This window comes from Microcebus murinus, chromosome 9 (assembly GCF_040939455.1).
Source record: "Microcebus murinus isolate Inina chromosome 9, M.murinus_Inina_mat1.0, whole genome shotgun sequence".
NCBI lineage: Eukaryota > Metazoa > Chordata > Mammalia > Primates > Cheirogaleidae > Microcebus > Microcebus murinus.
In genome coordinates, this window is record NC_134112.1 from 95,796,567 (window position 1) to 95,816,682 (window position 20,116).

General features: G+C 39.6%; 1 protein-coding gene across 1 annotated transcript in view; it reads left to right on the forward strand.

Moving 5' to 3' along the window:
* The window catches only part of CNTNAP2 (contactin associated protein 2), a 1,865,599-nt gene that overhangs the window by 1,168,649 nt on the left and 676,834 nt on the right, over positions 1-20,116 (forward strand). Inside the window, exon 12 of the mRNA XM_012768220.3 lies at positions 11,640-11,759. Coding sequence (XP_012623674.2) covers positions 11,640-11,759 — 120 coding nt within the window. The remainder of the gene's footprint in view (positions 1-11,639; positions 11,760-20,116) is intronic.

The following is a 20,116-nucleotide window of genomic DNA, read 5'->3' on the forward strand; positions in this document are numbered from 1 at the left end:
GCTGAGTACATGTGGTGCTTGTTTTTCCATTCTTGAGATACTTCACTTAGTAGTATGGGTTCCAGCTCTATCCAGGAAAATACAAGAGGTGCTATATCACCGTTGTTTCTTAAAGCCGAATAGTACTCCATGGTATACATACACCCCATTTTATTAATCCACTCATGAATTGATGGGCATCTGGGTTGTTTCCACACCTTTGCGATTATGAACTGTGCTGCTGTAAACATTTGAGTGCAGATGTCCCATTTTTCAGGTGAACAGTCTTGGATAAATTAACTAATTGCTCTGAGCGGATGGCAGAGACAGAGCCTTGGGGACAAGCCCTCAGGGAATAGCTCTCTCCAGGCCAGAAAAAGAAAAATGACAGCACAGGACACAGGAGGGTCTGGTGACAGAGCAGGAGGGACCACAAGCGTAGGGCACAGAAAATAAGAGAAGCCTACGTTTCCACAGGGAGCAGCCAACAATGACAATGTAATGCCTGCTAAAATCACAGCGAATGAGGACTTAGAGTCTGCGGTAGGCATCAGTGACATTCTTGAGGGAGAGGCAGCACTGGTGAATTCTGACTTGAGGGTTGAAGAGTAAGTGGTGAAGAAGCAGAAGTTCCTCCAGGGTGGATTGGCAACTGGGACCAGAGGGCGGTGTGCATGGTTTCTCCTCTTCTCGCCAATCCAAGATCAAGGAGACCCCTGCAGATTGAAAGACAGAGAAGATGGAGCCAATGGCAAAAAGAGAGAAGGAAAGTTAAGAAAATAATTATCTCCAATTATCTGCGCACAAGCATGGACTAACCTGGCATTGTGAAAGAGCAGTACAAGGAATCCTTCCCTTATTCATCCTGTAAGAACTCTGCTTGCAATGACTTCACAAATAAAGTCTTTCTGGACTATCCTAAATCAAGTCATCCAATTCTTTATCTAAAGTCTCCAAGTACTGTGTTCTATACTCTTTTATAACATTTAGCAAGTTATATAGCATTTTATTAACCCGCTTGCCCCATGGCAAAACCCCCAGTGCTAAAATCTATGACTGATTCAATTTTTTTCCCTAGTACTAGGCATAGCATTAGATGCTAGTGCCACACTAGTAGATATTCATAAATTAATTGATTAGCAATAGGAAAGGGGGAAGGACCTCTTCAGTGCAGAGTTATGTTAAAGAAGGGAAATAAAAGTTCTAGCATATTTTGAGTCAACACTCTTAGTCTCGTTATTGGGGCATAGTGAAAATGAGAGGGAGAAAGTTAAGAGATGGAAATGGGGCCACATAGACAACCTCTGCAGGGTGTCTGAGCAAGTGATGAGTAAGGTGCTGAGCTCCATTGTGGAGACCTATGAAAAGGAGGAAGCATAAGTTTATAGTATACCCTTTGTCGGCTTTGCAGGCTTTTTCCTCCTCTTGTAGTCTTCTGTAACCTAATGAGTAAAATACAAGTGGAGTTGTCCAGGTTTAATCATAAAATACAGGACAATTTGATATTCTATGGAGCAAGGGTCAAAGAATGCCAAGAATGAATGCTGAAATCACCAAGGAGTATGGTAGCCAAACAATATCGAGATGAAGAGTTATAGCTTTGTGATGAGACTGCATAAGTATGGAATATTGTTTTCTTTAAAGCAGTGTCTTAGAGCCAATGCAAGTTATGGAGGGACTTGAGAAGGACCCAACAAAAGGCAGAAAGGGATGGATGTGGGGAAGAGAGAGAGAGGAGAAAGGAAATATAAAAGTAGATTTTTCTCTGATTTCCAAAAAGTTTTTAAGGACTTGTTAAGTAAGAGAACTACAAGCTATTGTCTTTTTAACAGGAAATTGAACCTTTGTCATTTTTTTCTTTCCTCCTAAATTACTCCCTTCCCTTGAGATTTGGACAGGTGGATGAACCCATTAGGGAGCTATAATGAATAACATCTCATACAGAAATTATATTCATGGAAAGATCATGACATAATATTAGCATGCAAAATATCTGCTCTTAAACCCACACTCTCTACCATCTTCATTCACTGTGTGCCGATAATGAGACAATAGTTCCTAGGGGAAATAATGTAGTTTACTCAGGGCATTCATTCAAGCTCTAAGAAAAAAAAAAAAATCCAAATAGACAGGGAACATATGAGGTTAATATACAAGTGTTAATGAGGACTTAGGTATTGTGGAGCTTATATTGTACTAATTAAAAATAATTGAATAGTTTTAGAATTAGGGAGCTTTCACTGAGGAAGGTCTCAAGGTCACTGTCACCTCTCTGGATTTCCAGCTTGGCTGTGTACAAACCTCAGTCGTTACCTTAACAGGAATAATTAAGTTCCTGGAAAACTAGTTTCACCAACCAAATTCACTGGAGCTTGATTGAGATCAGAAAGTCAATTTCATAGGTTCAAACAAAAAACACCTCTTTCTAATACAGAAACTTATTTTTGAAAGCCAGATTAAGATCAGAAAGTGGTTTAGTGATTAAAAATGGAGCAGAATAAGGAGACCCCCAGGGACCATCCTGTACTAAACACCACCAACCCAAATGTGCCCCATGGAGACTGTTTTGCTGGTACACCTGCGTTTTATATTGAAAGCCTTTTTCTTCATTCATTCAGAAGAAGAGTCTCCAGAAAACCAATATCCCTTTTTATCATCTTGTAACCTGGTCCCTACAGCAAGTGTGCACAAGTATGGAGGAAACATGTGGTCACCGCCATTATAGGAAACCAGTAAATGGAAGGCATTCATAAATTATTGACACCCAAAATGTCACGTGATAATGGCAAATGGAGTATAAAGTTACTTTATGCTTTTTTCCAATTTTATGAGACTGACACGCTACCTACTGTGCTAACGAGGCACCTATGCTTTTTTCCAATTTTATATCAAATCATTGGAAGTGAATTTTTCTCTCTTCTTTTCAATCAGAAAGAATGTTTATGATGTTACAAAGCTAATCTTAATGCATGCATGCATTATCAACTTGTGATTAATTTTCTAACATGATTAATCCTTGGCCACTTCTAGTGGCCTGCATGCTTATCAAGGTAATAATAAGAAGGATGTTTAATTACCTCTCTCAAAGCACAAGGTGGAGAGACAGGTGGAGAGAGCCTTCTTCAATGCATCAGCATCACAAAGCTCGGTCGGGTTCTTCCCCTTGGGAAGAGCACACCCTTCTTGCTTCTCCCCTTACCTTAACCATTCTTGAATTGATGACATATTTCCCAGTGCATGAGGCCTCCTGCACATCTTTGCTCTTAAACCCTTTGCTCGTCTCCCTCTGCCTGTTAATTTGGCAATCCTGCAGAGGGCTCGTGCCATGTCTGCACGTGAGCAGAGAACAGAGCCTCAACAGAATTTCTTTCTTCTTGCCCACGGCTGGGATGTGTTGTTTAGTGTTCTGCTGACAGGCCTAACCTTCAAGGCCATGTGGGCCTTTGAAGTTCAGTACAAAAATTTGACTTCATTCTTCCATATTTTTTCATTATTGTGCTTAATATAATAATTCTTGTGTTATCAGCAACCCTGGAAGCACATTACATGTTTAACAAAAGTTGTTCTTTAGAGCAATCATTATCTTTATGTAGTTGTGATATTATTTTATATGCTTTTTTATATAGAATCATATTATTTTCATACAGTTGTGATAAAATAATGCCCCCTACAAAAAAAGATGCCCATGTCCGACTCCCATGGAAGCTGTGAATATGTAACCTTATATGGAAAAGGGACTGTGATTAAGTTAAGAGCCCTGATTTGAGGGATTATCTTGATTATCTGGATGGGCCTAAGGCAATCACAGGGCTCCTTAAAATAGAGAAAGAGACAATGAAAGCAGAGAATGAGCATCCACAGCCACTCCCAGCTGGGGAGATGGAGGAAGGGGGTGCTGAGCAGCCTCTGGAACCCAGGCAAGACGAGAAACAGATTCTTCCAGAGAGCTGGCAGAAGAAACGCAGCCCTACCAACACCTTGACTTCAGCCCAGCGAACCCCATTTCAACCTTCTGACCAGAACCGTGTCATTAGTATTAACTGTATTATTATCTCCAGCACTGTAAGATAAATGGGTGTCATTTTAAGTCACAAAGTGTCTGGTCATTTGTTACAGCAGCAATAGGAAACCGATACGACAGTACTTCATCACTTTCCACTGGAGGAAGTAGGGGGTCACACAGACAACAGTCACTGTCTAATGAAAATGAATACGGTATTTAGGGTTTGTCCCTAAGTTTTTACATGCCATGAAATTTAATCAGATGTGTTCAATAGTAATATCTCTGGATAGCCTAGATTTGCTTAGGAATATATAGAATAATATGAGAACTTTTATTTGGGACTTGAAGTTGCAACAGAGAAAAAATTACTTTACCGATAAATTAATAGACTTGATGAGTCTATTTATTTTGCCATCAACCCAATTACCTCCCTATGCTTTTAGCAGTCTACTAGCAAAACTCAGTTTATTGACAACGGCTCAGACCCAGCTCTTTCTTCCGTGACTGCTGCCTCCTTCTCGTGCTCTGTCATCTCCTAGGGCTTAATGTGCAAAGATGGCGCAAGTCAGTGAGGAGTCCACTGGGTATGCGGTTAGCTGGCTGAGGCACGCAGGGTAAATATTTTCCTTAGCTCATTCTCAGCATGCAAATTTAAATATATTCGATACTTTTTAGTTTACAAATTATAGGATTTAATTTAATCTTCACAATAACTTGTTGGTGAAGGTGTTTTTGCCTTCACTTTACAGTTTTGAAAACTAAAGGTTAGGGAGAGTTTCCTGGCAGTAAATGACAGAAAAGAGATTTGAATTAAAATCTCTTCTTCATTCAGAGTATAAAACTAATGCTATTTTCCTCCAACTCAGCTTGCCATGTTACTTCAGTGTCATGACTCCAGATACGTGTTTTGAAAGTTTACTCCTCATGATTAAAATAACAACATATGTACACCGTAAAGTGATGTGAGAAAGTACAAAAGAGTAAGAAAAGTTTTAAATCACTCATCATCTTACCACTCAAAAATAACCACTGTTACTGTTTTGATGTCTTTCTTGCCAAATATTTTTCTGTGCATTCATACAAGTATATTTCTTTTGACATTGTATTTTTAGAGTTTTATATCTCATTCCACTTTTATTATTTTTTGAGTGACATGAAATGCCATTCTAACCTTATTGCATTAAAAATGTTACTGTATTGTCTTTTAGTGACCTATCTTTCCTGGATATTTAAACATAAATAAAAATCAGCCCACCTTTGTCCAGTTAACATTTTTTGTTTTCAGGATTAGAACCATGCTTTTCAAAACGCATTCTGAGGGCCAGCAACACCACGATCACCTGGGAGCTTGTTATAACTGCGAATCCTCTGCTGAGTGGGTCTTCAGGGTGAGGTCCACGAGTTCTTATTTTTAACAAGCTCTCCAGGTGATTTTCACACATGCAAAAGTTTGGACTGAAGTATCTGGCTTTCCATTTGTGTTGATGAGGCAAAGGCAGCTCGCAGGCCTGTGGTAGGTTGAAGACACACAGGCAATTGTCACACTTGAAAGAAAAAGAGAAGCGAGTTCATCTTCGTCAATGCACAAAATGGCGGCTTACAGCCTACCGGTGACCCGCCTGCAGGTGAGCGAGCTCAGGACCCTCTGGGTTCATGGGGGTGGGGTGCCTCCCACTGTGCCTGCTGCTGTGGGCAAGGCCAGGTAGGACTGACCTCTGACCTCTGGCCAACTTTTCATTTACTTGTCCCAGTTGGCAGGCCCGGCACCCTGCCCGCTCCTCTGGTGCCCTAGGTCAAGGACGTCCCTGGCACAGTCAGCTCTCCCTGTCCCCACCCCAGCAGCTGTGGCCAGGTGAAGAGAGAAGGCAACCTCTTTCTCTTTCTTGATGTCTCCACTCCCCACTCACGTAAGGTGTCTGTTCCTCAAGGTGAGGACAAGGTGGTTTTGAGCAGTCTGTTTTGAGCCTTCTATGCTCAGTGCCAGAAGGCCTCCCTTCCCATCTCTCAGCACCAGAGAGGTGCAGCCAGGTGCAGCCAAATTGCCAGTCTGGAAAAGAAACCAATGCCCCAGCCACCTTTTGGGGGCCAGAAATGCCAAGCGGGGCTGGGAGGGTCTTCCAGGCCCCTACGTGGTATATAATAATAGTGTTAGTAATCGTCTCTCACCTTTGCACAAGATTTCAGGACTGTTTTAATGACTCGTAGTATCTTTGACTCATATAATCATCAGGTGAGATAGGAGTGGGATGATTTTTCTCATTTGATGGCTGATAAAACTGCTAGAAAGTAAGTGGACGTTCTACCAGTCAGGAGGGTCGCTGGAGCGCTGTGGCCAGGGCATTGGCCCTACCACCCCCCTGTTCTCCTTGTTCATGTCAGCCTGCCCTGACAGAACTTTCTGAGCCCAGGGTATGGTCATTTGTATTTGTGAGAGTACGGAATGGAGTGTTTTGAGCTCACAGTTGCTTTTCAAGTACGCTCCAGAAGGGAGGATAAGGAGACTCAACAGTTTGACCTTGACTTTCCTGTTATGAGCCATCCAGAAAGCTATGACTGCCAGGTGGTTTTTTCACTCCTAACTTGACAACCCCACAAAGGTGTTATATGCAAAGGTTCGATGTCAAATGTGTATTTTGTTAATAAAAGCAAAGCAAGTGTCTGTAAAAAAAAGAAAAGAAAAGCAAAACAGCTTCCTGGTTGCCTAAATTCCCCACACCCACATGCCTTCCACATCTGCTATGTGAATTACTTGGGTTAAGGTGTATGTACTTACCTAGAAATCCAGCAGTTACTGTCACACTTTAATATACATGTGCTCCTTCTGGTTAGCCTGCTAGTAATTCTTTATCAGGATCAGAATGGGATGAAGAATAAGTAAACTCTGAATTCAGTTCTGATACCTTTTCTTTCTTTTTTTTTTTATTTCAGCATATGATGGGGGTACAAATTTTAAGGTTTCAAATAATGCCCTTTCCTCCCCTCCCCCCACAAGTCTGAGTTTCCACCAAGACCATCCCCCAGATGGTGCACATCTCACTCATTATATATGTATATACCTGCCCCCCTCCCCCTCCCACCTACCCAATACCCTATTACTGTAGTTCCTATGTGTCCACTTAGGTGCTGCTCAGTTAATACCAGTTTGCTGGTGAGTATATGTGGTGCTTGTTTTTCCATTCTTGGGATAATTCGCTTAGTAGCATGGGTTCCAGCTCTAACCAGGAAAATACAAGATGTGCTATATCGCTATTGTTTCTTAGAGCTGAATAGTACACTATGGTATACATATACCACATTTTATTAATCTACTCTTGGATTAATGGGCACTTGGGTTGTTTCCACAGCTTTATAATTATAAATTGTGCTGCTATAAACATTAGAGTACAGGTATCTCTTTTGTAGAGTGTCATTGGATCTTTTGGGTAGATGCACAGTAATGGGATTGCTGGATCAAATGGTAGATCCACTTGTATCGCTTTAAAGTATCTCCATGTTGCTTTCCAAAGAGGTTGAACTAGTTTGCAATCCCACCAGTAGTGTAAGAGTGTTCCTATCTCTCTGCATCCACGCCAGCATGTATTATTTGGGGACTTTTTGATAAAGGCCATACTCCCTAGAGTTAAGTGTTATCTCATTGTGGTTTTGATTTGCATTTCCCTGATGATTAGAGATGTTGAGCATTTTTTCATATGTTTGTTGGCCATTCTTCTTTCTTCTTTAGAGAAGTTTTGTTCAAGTCGTTTGCCCACTTTTTGATAGGGTTGTTTGATTTTTTTCTTGCTGTTTTTCGTGAGTTCTAAGTAGATTCTAGTTATCAGCCCCTTATCAGATGTGTAGGATGCGAAAATTTTCTCCCATTCTGTAGGTTGTCTGTTTACTTTCATGACTATTTCTTTGGCTGTGCAGAAGCTTTGTAGTTTGATCATGTCCCATTTATTTATTTTTGTTGCTGCTGTGATTGCCTTTGGGGTCTTCTTCATAAATTCTTTGTCTAGGCCGATGTCTAGGAGAATGTTTCCAACATTTTCCTCTAGAGTTCTAATACTTTCATACCTTAGGTTTAAGTCTGTTATCCAGCGTGAGTTGATTTTTGTGAGATGTGAAAGGTGTGGGTCCTGCTTCAGACTTCTACAAGTGGCTATCCAGTTTTCCCAGCACCATTTATTGAAAAGGGATTCTTTTCCCCAGCGTATGTTTTTGTCTGCTTTGTCAAAGATTAGATGGCTGTATGAGGATGGTTTTATATCAGGATTCTCAGATCTGTTCTTAAACATCTGCCATGTTAGAGTCTATGGAGTAGAAAAGAAAAACATGTTTTACAGATCCTGCCCTCATGCTGATTCATAGTTTTATTAAAAAGTAAGATTTTCATATATAAAATTCAATTAACGGTTAATCAGGTCCTAAATCAACTATAAGCAAATATTACAGTACTTGAGGAAAGCAGTGAGTGACCTGGATTGTACAGAGATGGACATATTGCCTAGGGAGGGTCTCCTTAAGGAGGAATTTGAGTGGAACCTAAATAACAATTATTATACTAATAATAAAAATGCCAAAGAAAGCCACCTATTAGGTGTCTACCATGGGTTGGATACTACGCTAGGCAATCAGTGTGGATTATCTCCTCTAGGCCTCATAACCCCATTATATTATACCTGTTATACTCTCCAGACAAGGCTAAATGAGGTAAGGTAACTTTGCCAATGTTATATAAAGGAGTATTTCATGGAGTCAAACTTTGAACCCACGTCTGTCTGTACAGCCATGTTTCTTACCACTTCTGCTTTATCTGTTAACTCTGATTGAGAAATTGTGTATATTTAGAGAGAGGCTCATAGCATAGTGCAGATAAAGATGCCCCAGGAAGGGGTGAACATGAGTTAAACCAGCCCCTGTTCAAATGTGCCTCACCGGGGCAAAAGGTTTACATCGGAAAGTTGCTGACGCCAAGGAAGACCTATTAGGGTTATGAAAATTCATGTAGACAAAGATAATGAGCTGTGATATAGTATAATGGACACTGAAGAAACACTACACATTTTTAAACGTAATGAAAGTGATGTTTTATCACTAGACTAACATTGGTTAAAAAGCATACTTTGGTGAGAAGCGAAGAGATATTTGGGTAGAACAACCAATTAATAGGGTGATTGTGGTAAACCAGAGATGATAAGGACAGTGACTGGAGTTTTGGCAGAAGGAAAAAAAGAATGATTAATTATTAAATATTAGAAAAGAAAGGTGAAAGGCTACAATGTCAGGTTGACTAAAGAGACTAAGAGGAAGACCTACAAATTCGAACCTGATATCCTGGATCATTCTGAGCTGTACATAAAAATTATAATAACCTAGAGAGAGGTTGTCAAAAATTAATAGGACAGTTTATTTTTCAAGATTGTGAGTTTAGATCACTCTTCAATCCCTTTCTTCCTAACCACCTCCATCCAGTGGGTTTCCATGTCTTGTTGATGTTAAAAGCATTTGAATCAGTCCTGTCTATTTTTCCCCTTGTCATATTGCTGTGATTTAAGTGACAGTCATCTTTCAATTGGCCTATGGCAATAACAGCCTAAATGCTCTCTTTACCTTTTGTGAGTCAGTTTCTTAAAATCTGTCATTTTGCTACACAGTTTTCTTTCTAAAACCTATATCTAATTATAACATCTTCCTGCTTAAAGTTTAAAAATACTTATTTCCTGCCTTTTATTGCAACATTTTACTTGGTATGACATTCAAAATTAGAGCAACTATATATATATATATATATATATATATATATATAGAGAGAGAGAGAGAGAGAGAGAGAGAGAGGAATTAGGTAGGTAATAGATAATATATATAGTTAGATAATAGTTATATATAGTTAGATAATATAACTATATATATAGTTAGATAATAGCTTATTATCTAAATAAGACAATTGGCAGGTTGGAAGTGGACATATTAATAATTACACTGGGACAAAAGATGTATGGGCTTTGCTGAGTGTTCCAGCCCCATCCTCTTCTAGTAGCAGTTACTTTATGCATGACCAACACCAAAAGAGCTAGTGAACAAACACTGCTCCAAAGGTCTTCTCTCTGTGTTGCTCACAGCTGTATTTTCTGTGCTGGACCCAGTGCCCAACACACCATGGACACTCAATAGCTATTTGCAGAAGGAAGACAGGGAGAGAGGGAGGGAAGGGGTGGGGCTGAGTAAATCAACAAATTTTAGAAATGTTTGAGTCTAGTATGTTGGTGGTGGTGAAACGAAACGGAACTGAAGGGCTGACAACTCTGGGGAGAGGAAGCCATGGAAAGCCAAAGGCAGGCAGAGGGAGCTTGGTGATGGAAGGTGAAAAGAGGGAGGTCCCAGGATCAGACGTCCTATTTCATAATTTAACACACAACAGATCCTGGAAGTTTGGTTCAAGTGCACTTTACCAAAAGACTCCATTACTTGTGCATCAGCCAGACAGATTTTTACCAGAAATATTTCTTAGTTTTGTGGAAAGAACTTTCATATTCCTCATCAAGGGTCTGCGTGGAGCTATTAAAAAAAGTTTTCTCAGTAGCGTTTTAGACATTCTAACTACAAAGGAGATATGTAAATGCCCATTTTGCACTTCTGAAAACAGGTGCCGTCTCTGTGAGAAGAAAATTTGTCACGCACATGGGAACAAAAAGGAAAATAATGAGAAAGAACTCATAATTTAATTACATGAATGTCAGCTTTCTGCACAAACTAGATTTGACATAATTAAAGCACCTGTAACAAATAAAACGAATCAGGGAAATCTCTTTCCTCCCTTTTCTCCTGAGAGAAAGGAAGACTCAAAATCATATACTATTTGTGGGAATCTTACATAATACTAACTATGCGAAAAATTTGTATGTGTGTGTGTGAGAGAGAGAGAGACAAAGAGAGATTTTTTCTCTGATCTCTTGGTTGATAGCCCAGAAAAGCAGCCATTATTCATAACCTTTCAAAATCAAGTTTCTTGTATTAAGGAGATATCTATAAATAACTATAAATATATATATATATATTTTTTTTTTTTTTTGAGACAGGGTCTCGCTTTGTTGCCCAGGCTAGAGTGCGTGCCGTGGCATCAGCCTAGCTCACAGCAACCTCAAACTCCTGGGCTCAAGCAATCCTGAGGCCTCAGCCTCCCGAGTAGCTGGGACTACAGGCATGTGCCACCATGCCCAGCTAATTTTTTCTATATGTATTAGTTGGCCAATTAATTTATTTCTATTTATAGTAGAGACAGGGTCTCACTCTTGCTCAGGCTGGTTTTGAACCCCTGACCTCGAGCAATCTGCCCACCTCAGCCTCCCAGAGTGCTAGGATCACAGGCATGAGCCACCATGCCCGGCCTATAAATATTTTTTTCAATGATCATCAGCCCCAATGAAACAAACATTACATTTAGCAATTGATTGTTTTAGTCCTAACTATAAAGTCATACCAGGAACTTGCTGTGTTAGGTCAGAAATGCCTATGTAGAAAGAGCCAAGCCATGAATTTAAATTTAGAGAAAAACAATATTCATTCTAATAAGAGAAAATACTCCTAAATAGTGATTTGCTGGTATCTGGTGAGTTCCCAGGGCATTTACCTGGGGAGCCGTTTGTTTTGTGCTGTGCTCATGTAGGTCATTTTGTTGCAGCCATCTACGAGCCTTCCTGTGAAGCATACAAACACCTGGGCCAGACGTCCAATTACTACTGGATAGATCCTGATGGCAGCGGACCTCTGGGGCCTCTGAAAGTTTACTGCAACATGACAGGTAACTATGTCATATTTATGTTTTATGAAGATTGCATTTCTATATGTTCAGAATTAATAGTTCCACAGATGGTTTTTTTCTTCGGTGCTGTATTCTTATCACAACATTTAGTAAGCAAAGGCATGCTAGATTTCTTACGTAAAATGATGACATGCATTGCATTGCTAAGGCAATAAAACCTTTTGAAGGTATTTAAAAAAAAATTCTACCTCTGACTTGAACAATTAATAATTGGCATTTTAAAAAGTCAATATATAGGGAGAAAACCCAGAAAATGAAACTGCAAGGTTGAAGTCCACAGAAATAACTAATAAGCTAGGCTGGGGAAATTTAGAATTGTTACTCAAATATCCTCACTGACCATGTTAGAGGAAGCATTTAGACTACTCCAGACCTTACTCTCCATGACTGTAGGGAAACCTTTCTCAGTACTGAAATCCCATTCTGAGAACAGCAAAAGTTACCTGAAGCTTTCATGAAATTTATTTGGGGTCTTCTACTTGGGGTGAGAACCTAGTTTTTCTCTACTTCCATATTAAATTCTAGGGCTAAGAAATGAGATTGTGGGCTCTTGTAAATTCCCACAGCAGTGTGTGAAGATGTACAGAGCTCTAAGATAAGAGCATATTTTCCATCAGACATTTGATAACATCTTACCCACCAAAAATCCAGATAAGGGTGTGAGGGATACACTATTCCCTGGCTCCAGGAAAGGAACAGCATTTGGCGTGCACTCCTGGGGCCAATGATGATAAGGACACTGATGATATGATGGTGCTGCTGATGACTGCTACATGTGACCGTTCACCATGTGTCAGGTGCCACGATAAATGGTATAGGCAGACACGTGGGTTTGCAAAGGGTTTCATTAATCACTAGATGTGTAATATTTGTCACCTTACTAACTTTAATAACTCAGTGAGCCTCAGGGTCTGTATCTGTAAAATGGATTAATAATAATGCCTACCTCATGGCATTATTATATGAATGAAAGAAGATAATCCACCTACGACTCTCAGCATACTGTCTAACATTTAGTAAATCTTCAAGGTTATCTGGGGGTAAGGTATTTTGATTATTTTTTAACAGCTCTGAGAGTTAAATAACTGACCCACATCATTCAGCCATGATTCAAAGTGAGATCTGTTGGAAGCCAATGGAAAGCCTATAGATTTGGCTATTCCTTAGAATTGTTTACTGAGATTTGTTTTGTTTCTTTTTCATACAAACTTCATGGCGCAACCCTGGAGACTTTGATTCAATATCTCTGAAGTGGAAATTGGGTTGTGCAACTAGAACTAAAAGCCCTGAGCAGTACTGGAGGCAAGCAAACCCCAGCACAGAGCTTCCAGCAGCATCAGGAAACCAGGCTTGGTACAGGATGGAAGGGGGGATGCTGAAGACATGAGTATAGTGTGGAACATGTGTAGAGAAGATGGTAAAATGGAAATCAGCATCCCCCAAATTTCCTCCCCTACCGAGAATTCTTAGCATGTCCTAGAGAAGGAAATCACTCACCAGAAGTTTGATGTGAGAGTTTGCTGACGGCTGCATGTTTGCCTTCATTTTAGTCATGCTAGAGCTAAAGCATAATCTATGAGAATTTGATTTAATCTATAAGAATCTTGATCTTAGTTTCTCCTAATATATAAAAATATGTAATGCAATTAAAGTCAGTTATTAACCTCAGAAGAAATCAGGGCACCCTGGTTGAGCTTAGACAATTGAGAATTTACTTTAGTTATTTTCCTATATGTATCTCAAAGGAGACAGAAAAGCAAACAAAATAAAACCATGATGTATACAATCCTCATGTGAAGAACACACACAGAACGAAGGACTAGTTTAATTTCAGGAGAGCTTGCCTTTCTGTGAATTGAAGGCTTTGCTATATCTCCCTTAAGGAGCATGACTGCAATTAACTCAGTATTCCAGATGCAGTTTGAGCAGTAAGGAGCATTGTGCAACTTTTTGCAGCTAGAATATTTTTCTTCTATTTATTTGAGATAGTTATGGACATCAGTGTGTCCAAGGAACCTTGATAAATCTTGCCTTACAGACCAGCAGGCACTTTTTGGGCCTTTGCCACTCGCCAACACTTCCTTCTTCTGGAAACAACACGGATTTAACATTATCAAGAGACCATGATGCCACAAAGCTTGGCTTGGGCTATTCCATTTCCAAGAGATATAGGGTAAAGAAGAAGAGGGAATGACAGTCTGAGATATTCTATAAAGTCTTGATAAATGTCTCTATGTCATAAGAAATTGTATGTACACCCCCCAAAAAACCTAAAGTATAAAAGGAGACAAGGCACTCAAAAAGGTGAGGAAGAGGAATGAGCCCTATCAGTCAGTGCCCCAAAGCACAAAAGAGATTGGCTCATTCCAAGGAACTGAAACCCCCGTGGCTGGAGCATGGTGAGCCTCAGAGGGGTCTCCAAATGAAGTGGGGGATGGGTGGGGGCCAGAGGAGACTAGCAATAAGGAGTGTAGGGCAGAAAAAATTTTGTCTTTATATTTTCAGTTATTTGTCAATTGCAGTGGGTGGGAGTCCATGTAGAAGCGTTAAGTGAGAAAATGAGAAGATCTTTCTTGCATTTGAGAATCTACCACTTGGGGTGCCATGAGAGACAGCATGAAAACATTGGGACCATTTCTGAACTATTGTAAAAGTCCAGCAAAGAGAGGATGCTTCCTTGGACTAGGGTTTAATTGGTAAGAAATAGATACATTTTAAGTCTCTTTTGAAGGAAGAATTGTCAGGATTGGTAAAAGATTGGATAGGAATGGCGAAAGACAGTAATCAATACTAACTTATAAACATATGTACTGAGTAACTGGATGAATTAGAGTGTCATTTAGGAGATGTAGAAAATTAAGCGTAGAACAGATGTAACGGAAGATGAGGAACTTAGTTTTGATCTAGTTAAATATGAAGTGCTCTATCTGTGTCATCTGAACTGAGATGCAAGTTTTGCAGATGGATAAGCCCCCAAGCCTGTGTGGGTTAGAGATACGAATGTGCTAATTGTTAGCATATGAATCCATGAGAATTGATAATACCACTTAGAGGCTGATGTAGCAGAGAAAAGGCATCTTAGGAAGAGCTCTTAGAAACTCAGTGGGTAGAGATCAGAGTTCTGGTGATGAAATATCTAACAAGTGTGTGGAAATATGTACATATGTAATTGAGGGTAGGTGGAGGGAAAGTGAGAGCATTTTGGGGGCAAAGGACTGCTTGGATCCTAGAAAATGACAAAAAGAGTTACCCACTTTCAAGAGTAAATTTAAATCTATGCAAACGTATATAAGGGATGTGGTGGTGTATCAGAAGTGTGACAAATAATAGCAACTAGGATGCAGGGAACATGGTGTGGCCAGAAAAGATGACCCTTCTAAGGAGCCTGCATAGGCAGCGTAGGAGAGCCATGGATTCAGTTACATCCCTTGGAAATCAGGGAGTGCCCGAAATGACAGAGCATTTCTAGTACCATACAGGGGGCCAGCAAAATCTTCCACAAAACAGCTGACTCATGAGCTGAGTCTTGAGGAACAGGTGACACTGTGGGGCTAGGAAATTGGGGGAAGGAAAAATAGCTCTACCTATCGAAGGCTTCGTGTGGAATGCAAAGCAGTTGAAATGTGGTCCTGAAGGGAAAGCAAGCAATTGATGGTTTTCAGGCAAAAGAATAATATAATCAGGTACTGTAACTTTACATCACCTTGGCAGCTGCAAATAAGGTTCTTCAAAGAAGACCCATATATAAGATAGACAAGTAGAAAGTCCCTGTAGTCATTCAGACGTTGAAAGTGAGACTTAAGGCAGTGGCAATGAAGTAAAACAGGAGAATATTGATTTGATGCGTATTTAAAAAGTTGAGTTGGCCAGACTATTGCTGGTGAGATAGGAAATGCTGAAAGTGGTTCCCAGGTTCCTGCCTACTCAAGTAACCCTATGGGATGGAGCAGAGAAGAGCCGGAGAGAATCAGGACAGTGGCAGGATGCTGTGTTCCGTTAGAGCCCTGTAGTTGGACCGTGTAAAGCTGTCCTGTCGGCAGAAATGATACAGGTTTACTGCTGGACATTGAGGGCATTAATTAATCTCTTTGTCTCAGTTTCCTTGTAAATATGTATTGTTGGAATAAATTGATTTCTACATTGTCTTTCACTCACTCACAAAAAAAAAAAGGAAAAAATATTCTGTTATTACCATGAAATGTGAAAGAAAATTACCACTTGCAGTCAAATAATTTAGGGACTGAACCCTTCTTATCTCAAAGGAGCTTGAATTTACTCATTTATTGGCCAAGTTTGACATAAATTGGCTCTCTTCATTTTTTATCACAAGGCAGTTTTCTACCGTGCAATTCTTCTTTTGACTACCTGCAGTTCAGAGCTACGTCTCTTGGAAATTAAGGGCATCCTAAATGACAGGACGTCTCAAGTGCTGCACAGTTGACATTGAAGAGAGACTATTTTCACTGAATCCTCTGTAGAGGAATTCTTCATTCTGTGAAAAGCCAAAACCTGGTTTCCTTTTTTAGATCTTAGGGCACATTATAAATATGGTCATTGTCATCCTCCCCTTCCTTCTCCATTTTTACCCTCTCTCTGAAAATTTGGTGTTATAATTTTCATGAATGTATACTATCTTATATAATGTTTACCTCTTTTACTTGTGCATTTTTCCTAATATTTCAGCCTTTTAATTCTATTGTTTTCTGGTGTTTACCAGCTTTCTTTTTCTAGAAACCATGAGCTTTTATTATATTTAAAGTTTCATTTAATTCTTTCTGCTTGATGATTAATAACAACTATAAATAAAACTAGATCCAGCCATTACCCTTGGAACCTTCCTTACTGCCTATCTGTAAACCTAAAACAATATTTTTCTTAATATGTTTTATCCTATAATTCATGCTTTCTATAACTATTTTTGCATTCGCATTTAATTTCTTATAATTTAAATAAGCATCTGTGCTTCAGTGCGTGAAGTTTAAAGTCCAAATAAAGAACCCCTCCTGCATTCTTCCTAGCACGGGTTTGGTAGTTTTATCAAAAAGCCATTAAGCTTGTTTACATAATTTGTGCTTTATAAAGCCCTGGGATTTAGCTGATCAAATTCTATTATCCTCTATAATGGTAAAAGCTGTTCATGCCTTTTTAATCTAATATTTATAGAGAGCTTGTTACTCAAGTTTCTAAGCACTTGTACTTAGTAATATTATTTTATTTATTATTTTGCTTTTCATAAGTTTTAGTAGCTCAGTGTGGGCAGTGGGTAAATGAGTTTTGGGTTGGTGGGCTTGGACTCTAGTGCAAAGTATCATAAACCTCCCATCCTCCACCTCCCCACCCCACAAAGCAAAGCACGTTTTACCCCATAGCATGGTAATGCATCCACATAACATTTCAGTCAACAGTGGACAACATAAGATTATACTAAGATTATAATACCTTATTTTACTGTACCTTTTCTATGTCTACATATGTTCAGATACACAAATACTTACTATTTTTTTTTTTTTTTTGCAATTACCTGCAGTATTCAGTACACTACCATGCTGTACAGGTTTGTAGCCTTGAAGCAATAGGCTACACCACATAGCCTACGTGATTTGTGTAAATATCTTCTACTGTGTTCGCACAAAAATTAAATTGCCTTATGATGAATTTCTCAGAACATTTCCCTGTTGTTAAGCAACTGGCGACTATATTTGCTTTCTTAGCCTCTTACTGTAATACAGATTTCTTATCTACCATTTCTGTGGGTCAGGGTAGAGGTAAGCTGGGTTGAATTTTCAGTTGTGCTAGGCTGAGACCAAGGCTTTGATCTCAAACCAAACCCAGCCAGGGGTTTAAACTTGGAATCCTCTTGGAAGTTCATAGATTCCATTTGTTGTGGTTTAAAGACTGAGGTCCTATTTTTTGGCCTGACCAAAAAATAGGTCATTGTCATCCTCCCCTTGTATATTTCCTATGCCTCTAGGTTAATCATCCCTGAGGGTTTGAGCCCAACTTTTAGGATAACTTAAATTCTATCTCCAATACCTAGTTAGTTTTTTCAGTATAAAGTCTTAAGCTAAATCTAACAAAATCTTGTTTGAGAACATGAAAGGATTGAGTGGAATCATGTTGAGTATCATCTGTAATAGGACAGATTGCTCTCAGCTGCTAGAGGGGGTTCCCAGGTACCTGCCATGGGGCTCTGCCTGTGCAGGAAGGTCTCTCGGAGCTCTAGACTCGCTTTCCAGAGCCCATCTGACTAGGTCATCTCTACCCAAGCCAATTACCCATTTGATTAACTCAGAGTCAACTGGTTAGAGACCTTAATTACATCTGCAAAATCTCTTCGCCTTTTCATTTTAAAGTAACCTGATTCTAGGAGTGATATCCCATCCTATTTGCTGGCCCCGCCTGCATTCTAGGAGAGGGGATTCTGCAGGTGTGCCCACAGTTGGCAGGAATATGGAAGAATTCTCTTTCCTACATCTACCTATGTGCCTCTGTATAGTCACAATTCCAGCAACCTTTATTCCCACCTTTTGAAGAACAGTGACACATTCTGTTTGTAAAATCTTAAGCTTTCCTATTATTAGTCTTATAGTTTTGACATATTATTCAGTAAAAGAAATTTTGATAATAAAGATAAGCAAAAATAAAAATTGCTTCCCAGGTAGAAATGGGAATTACTAACACATTAGGAAGAGTATGTTAAAGATTTCATATTTTATACTTGTAGTTACATATATTATTGAGGGCAAACTAAATGCCAGGCATATTCTAAGTAGATCACATACATTAACTCATCCAATAACTCAGAATGACCTCACAGGGTCGGTAATATTACTAATATTCCCAATTTTTAGATAATGGAACTAAAACTCGGAGAAATCCAGTCCTAGATCACATACATAGTAAATCATGAAGCTTGACATTTTAGCCAGAGTCAGTTTGTAGTTATTGTATGTGGTGGATGTGTTTGTGTGTGTATATGTGTGTATGTCTACGAGCTCACGTGTGTGTGTAGGAACAGAACTCTTCATTTTGGACTCTGTAGTATGGTTGATAATATGATTTCTGTTATGAGCATGTCTTATTCATAGGTCTTCATTATCATCAAAAATCCCCCCCCCCACAGTTCTAACTCATTATTTGTAGTTTGTACCACATTTTTGTTATAAACTATTTACTTCTTAATTGTCCAACTAATGCCTTGGTGTTTTTAATCAGAGAACACATTTTAAATGAAGTCAGTGTATTACATAAAAAATTATTAGGCAATTAGTATCAATTTAACTGTAATAACTTGTATATTTCCTATGCCTCTAGGTTAATCATCCCTGAGGGTTTGAGCCCAACTTTTAGGATAACTTAAATTCTATCTCCAATACCTAGTTAGTTTTTTCAGTATAAAGTCTTAAGCTAAATCTAACAAAATCTTGTTTGAGAACATGAAAGGATTGAGTGGAATCATGTTGGGTATCATCTGTAATACTAAACGTTATAGTGCCACATTCTTCCCCTTTTTGAAAAGAAACCAGTTATTATAGAAAGGAGGACACACAGAAGTCTCCTATTCTGTATTAGGGCTTATTAACATTCACAAGCTGGGCACTCCTGAGCGTCTAGCACCTTCCTTCCCTATCTATCATGCACCATGTCCCTTCTCCGATGCGTGCATGGCCTGAACTGCAGCCTGGAGACCCTGGCTTCTTCCATTTTATTCCATCCACTCATTTTTATTTTTGTCTCATCAAAGACATTTTCCCTCCTCTTTCTGCCTCCTAACCTACTTTGCCTCCTCTCCAGTTAACCTGCGCACGGAACAGCGCTCCTTTATGTCTTCTTGCAGTCACATCTTCCCCTCTTTGTCCGACCTCTCGCAAGCTGTCTTTGTCAGAAACCTTTGTAATCACTCAGCAACTCCTGCTTCCCGCGTCCAGCCATTTCAGTTCCTCACAATCAGTATAAATCTTTGAATTCAATTCTGTTCATACAGCTTCAATTGAAAATCCGGGAGCCAACTCACTGATCAAACACAGCCCGTAAAGAACTCCTCTCCGTAACTGATTACCCACTCGCCGAGGACTCCCTTTTGGGTCCATGCTCTCATTCTGCAGATGTCTTCTACCTGCCGGGCTTCCTTTGAAATCTCTCCTTCATTGTGTGTCAGTCGCAGAGATAGGTTAACGCTGCGAAAGTTCTCAAATGGTTTTCGAAATTTAAGTCAAGAAAAGGAAAGGAAAACCATAAGAGGCCCAGGGAGGGCCACACCACAGGGTAGGAGCTGGGAAGGGGTGCAGGACCCCACACACAATTGGGGTGAAGTGACCCTGCGTACACAGCAGGCG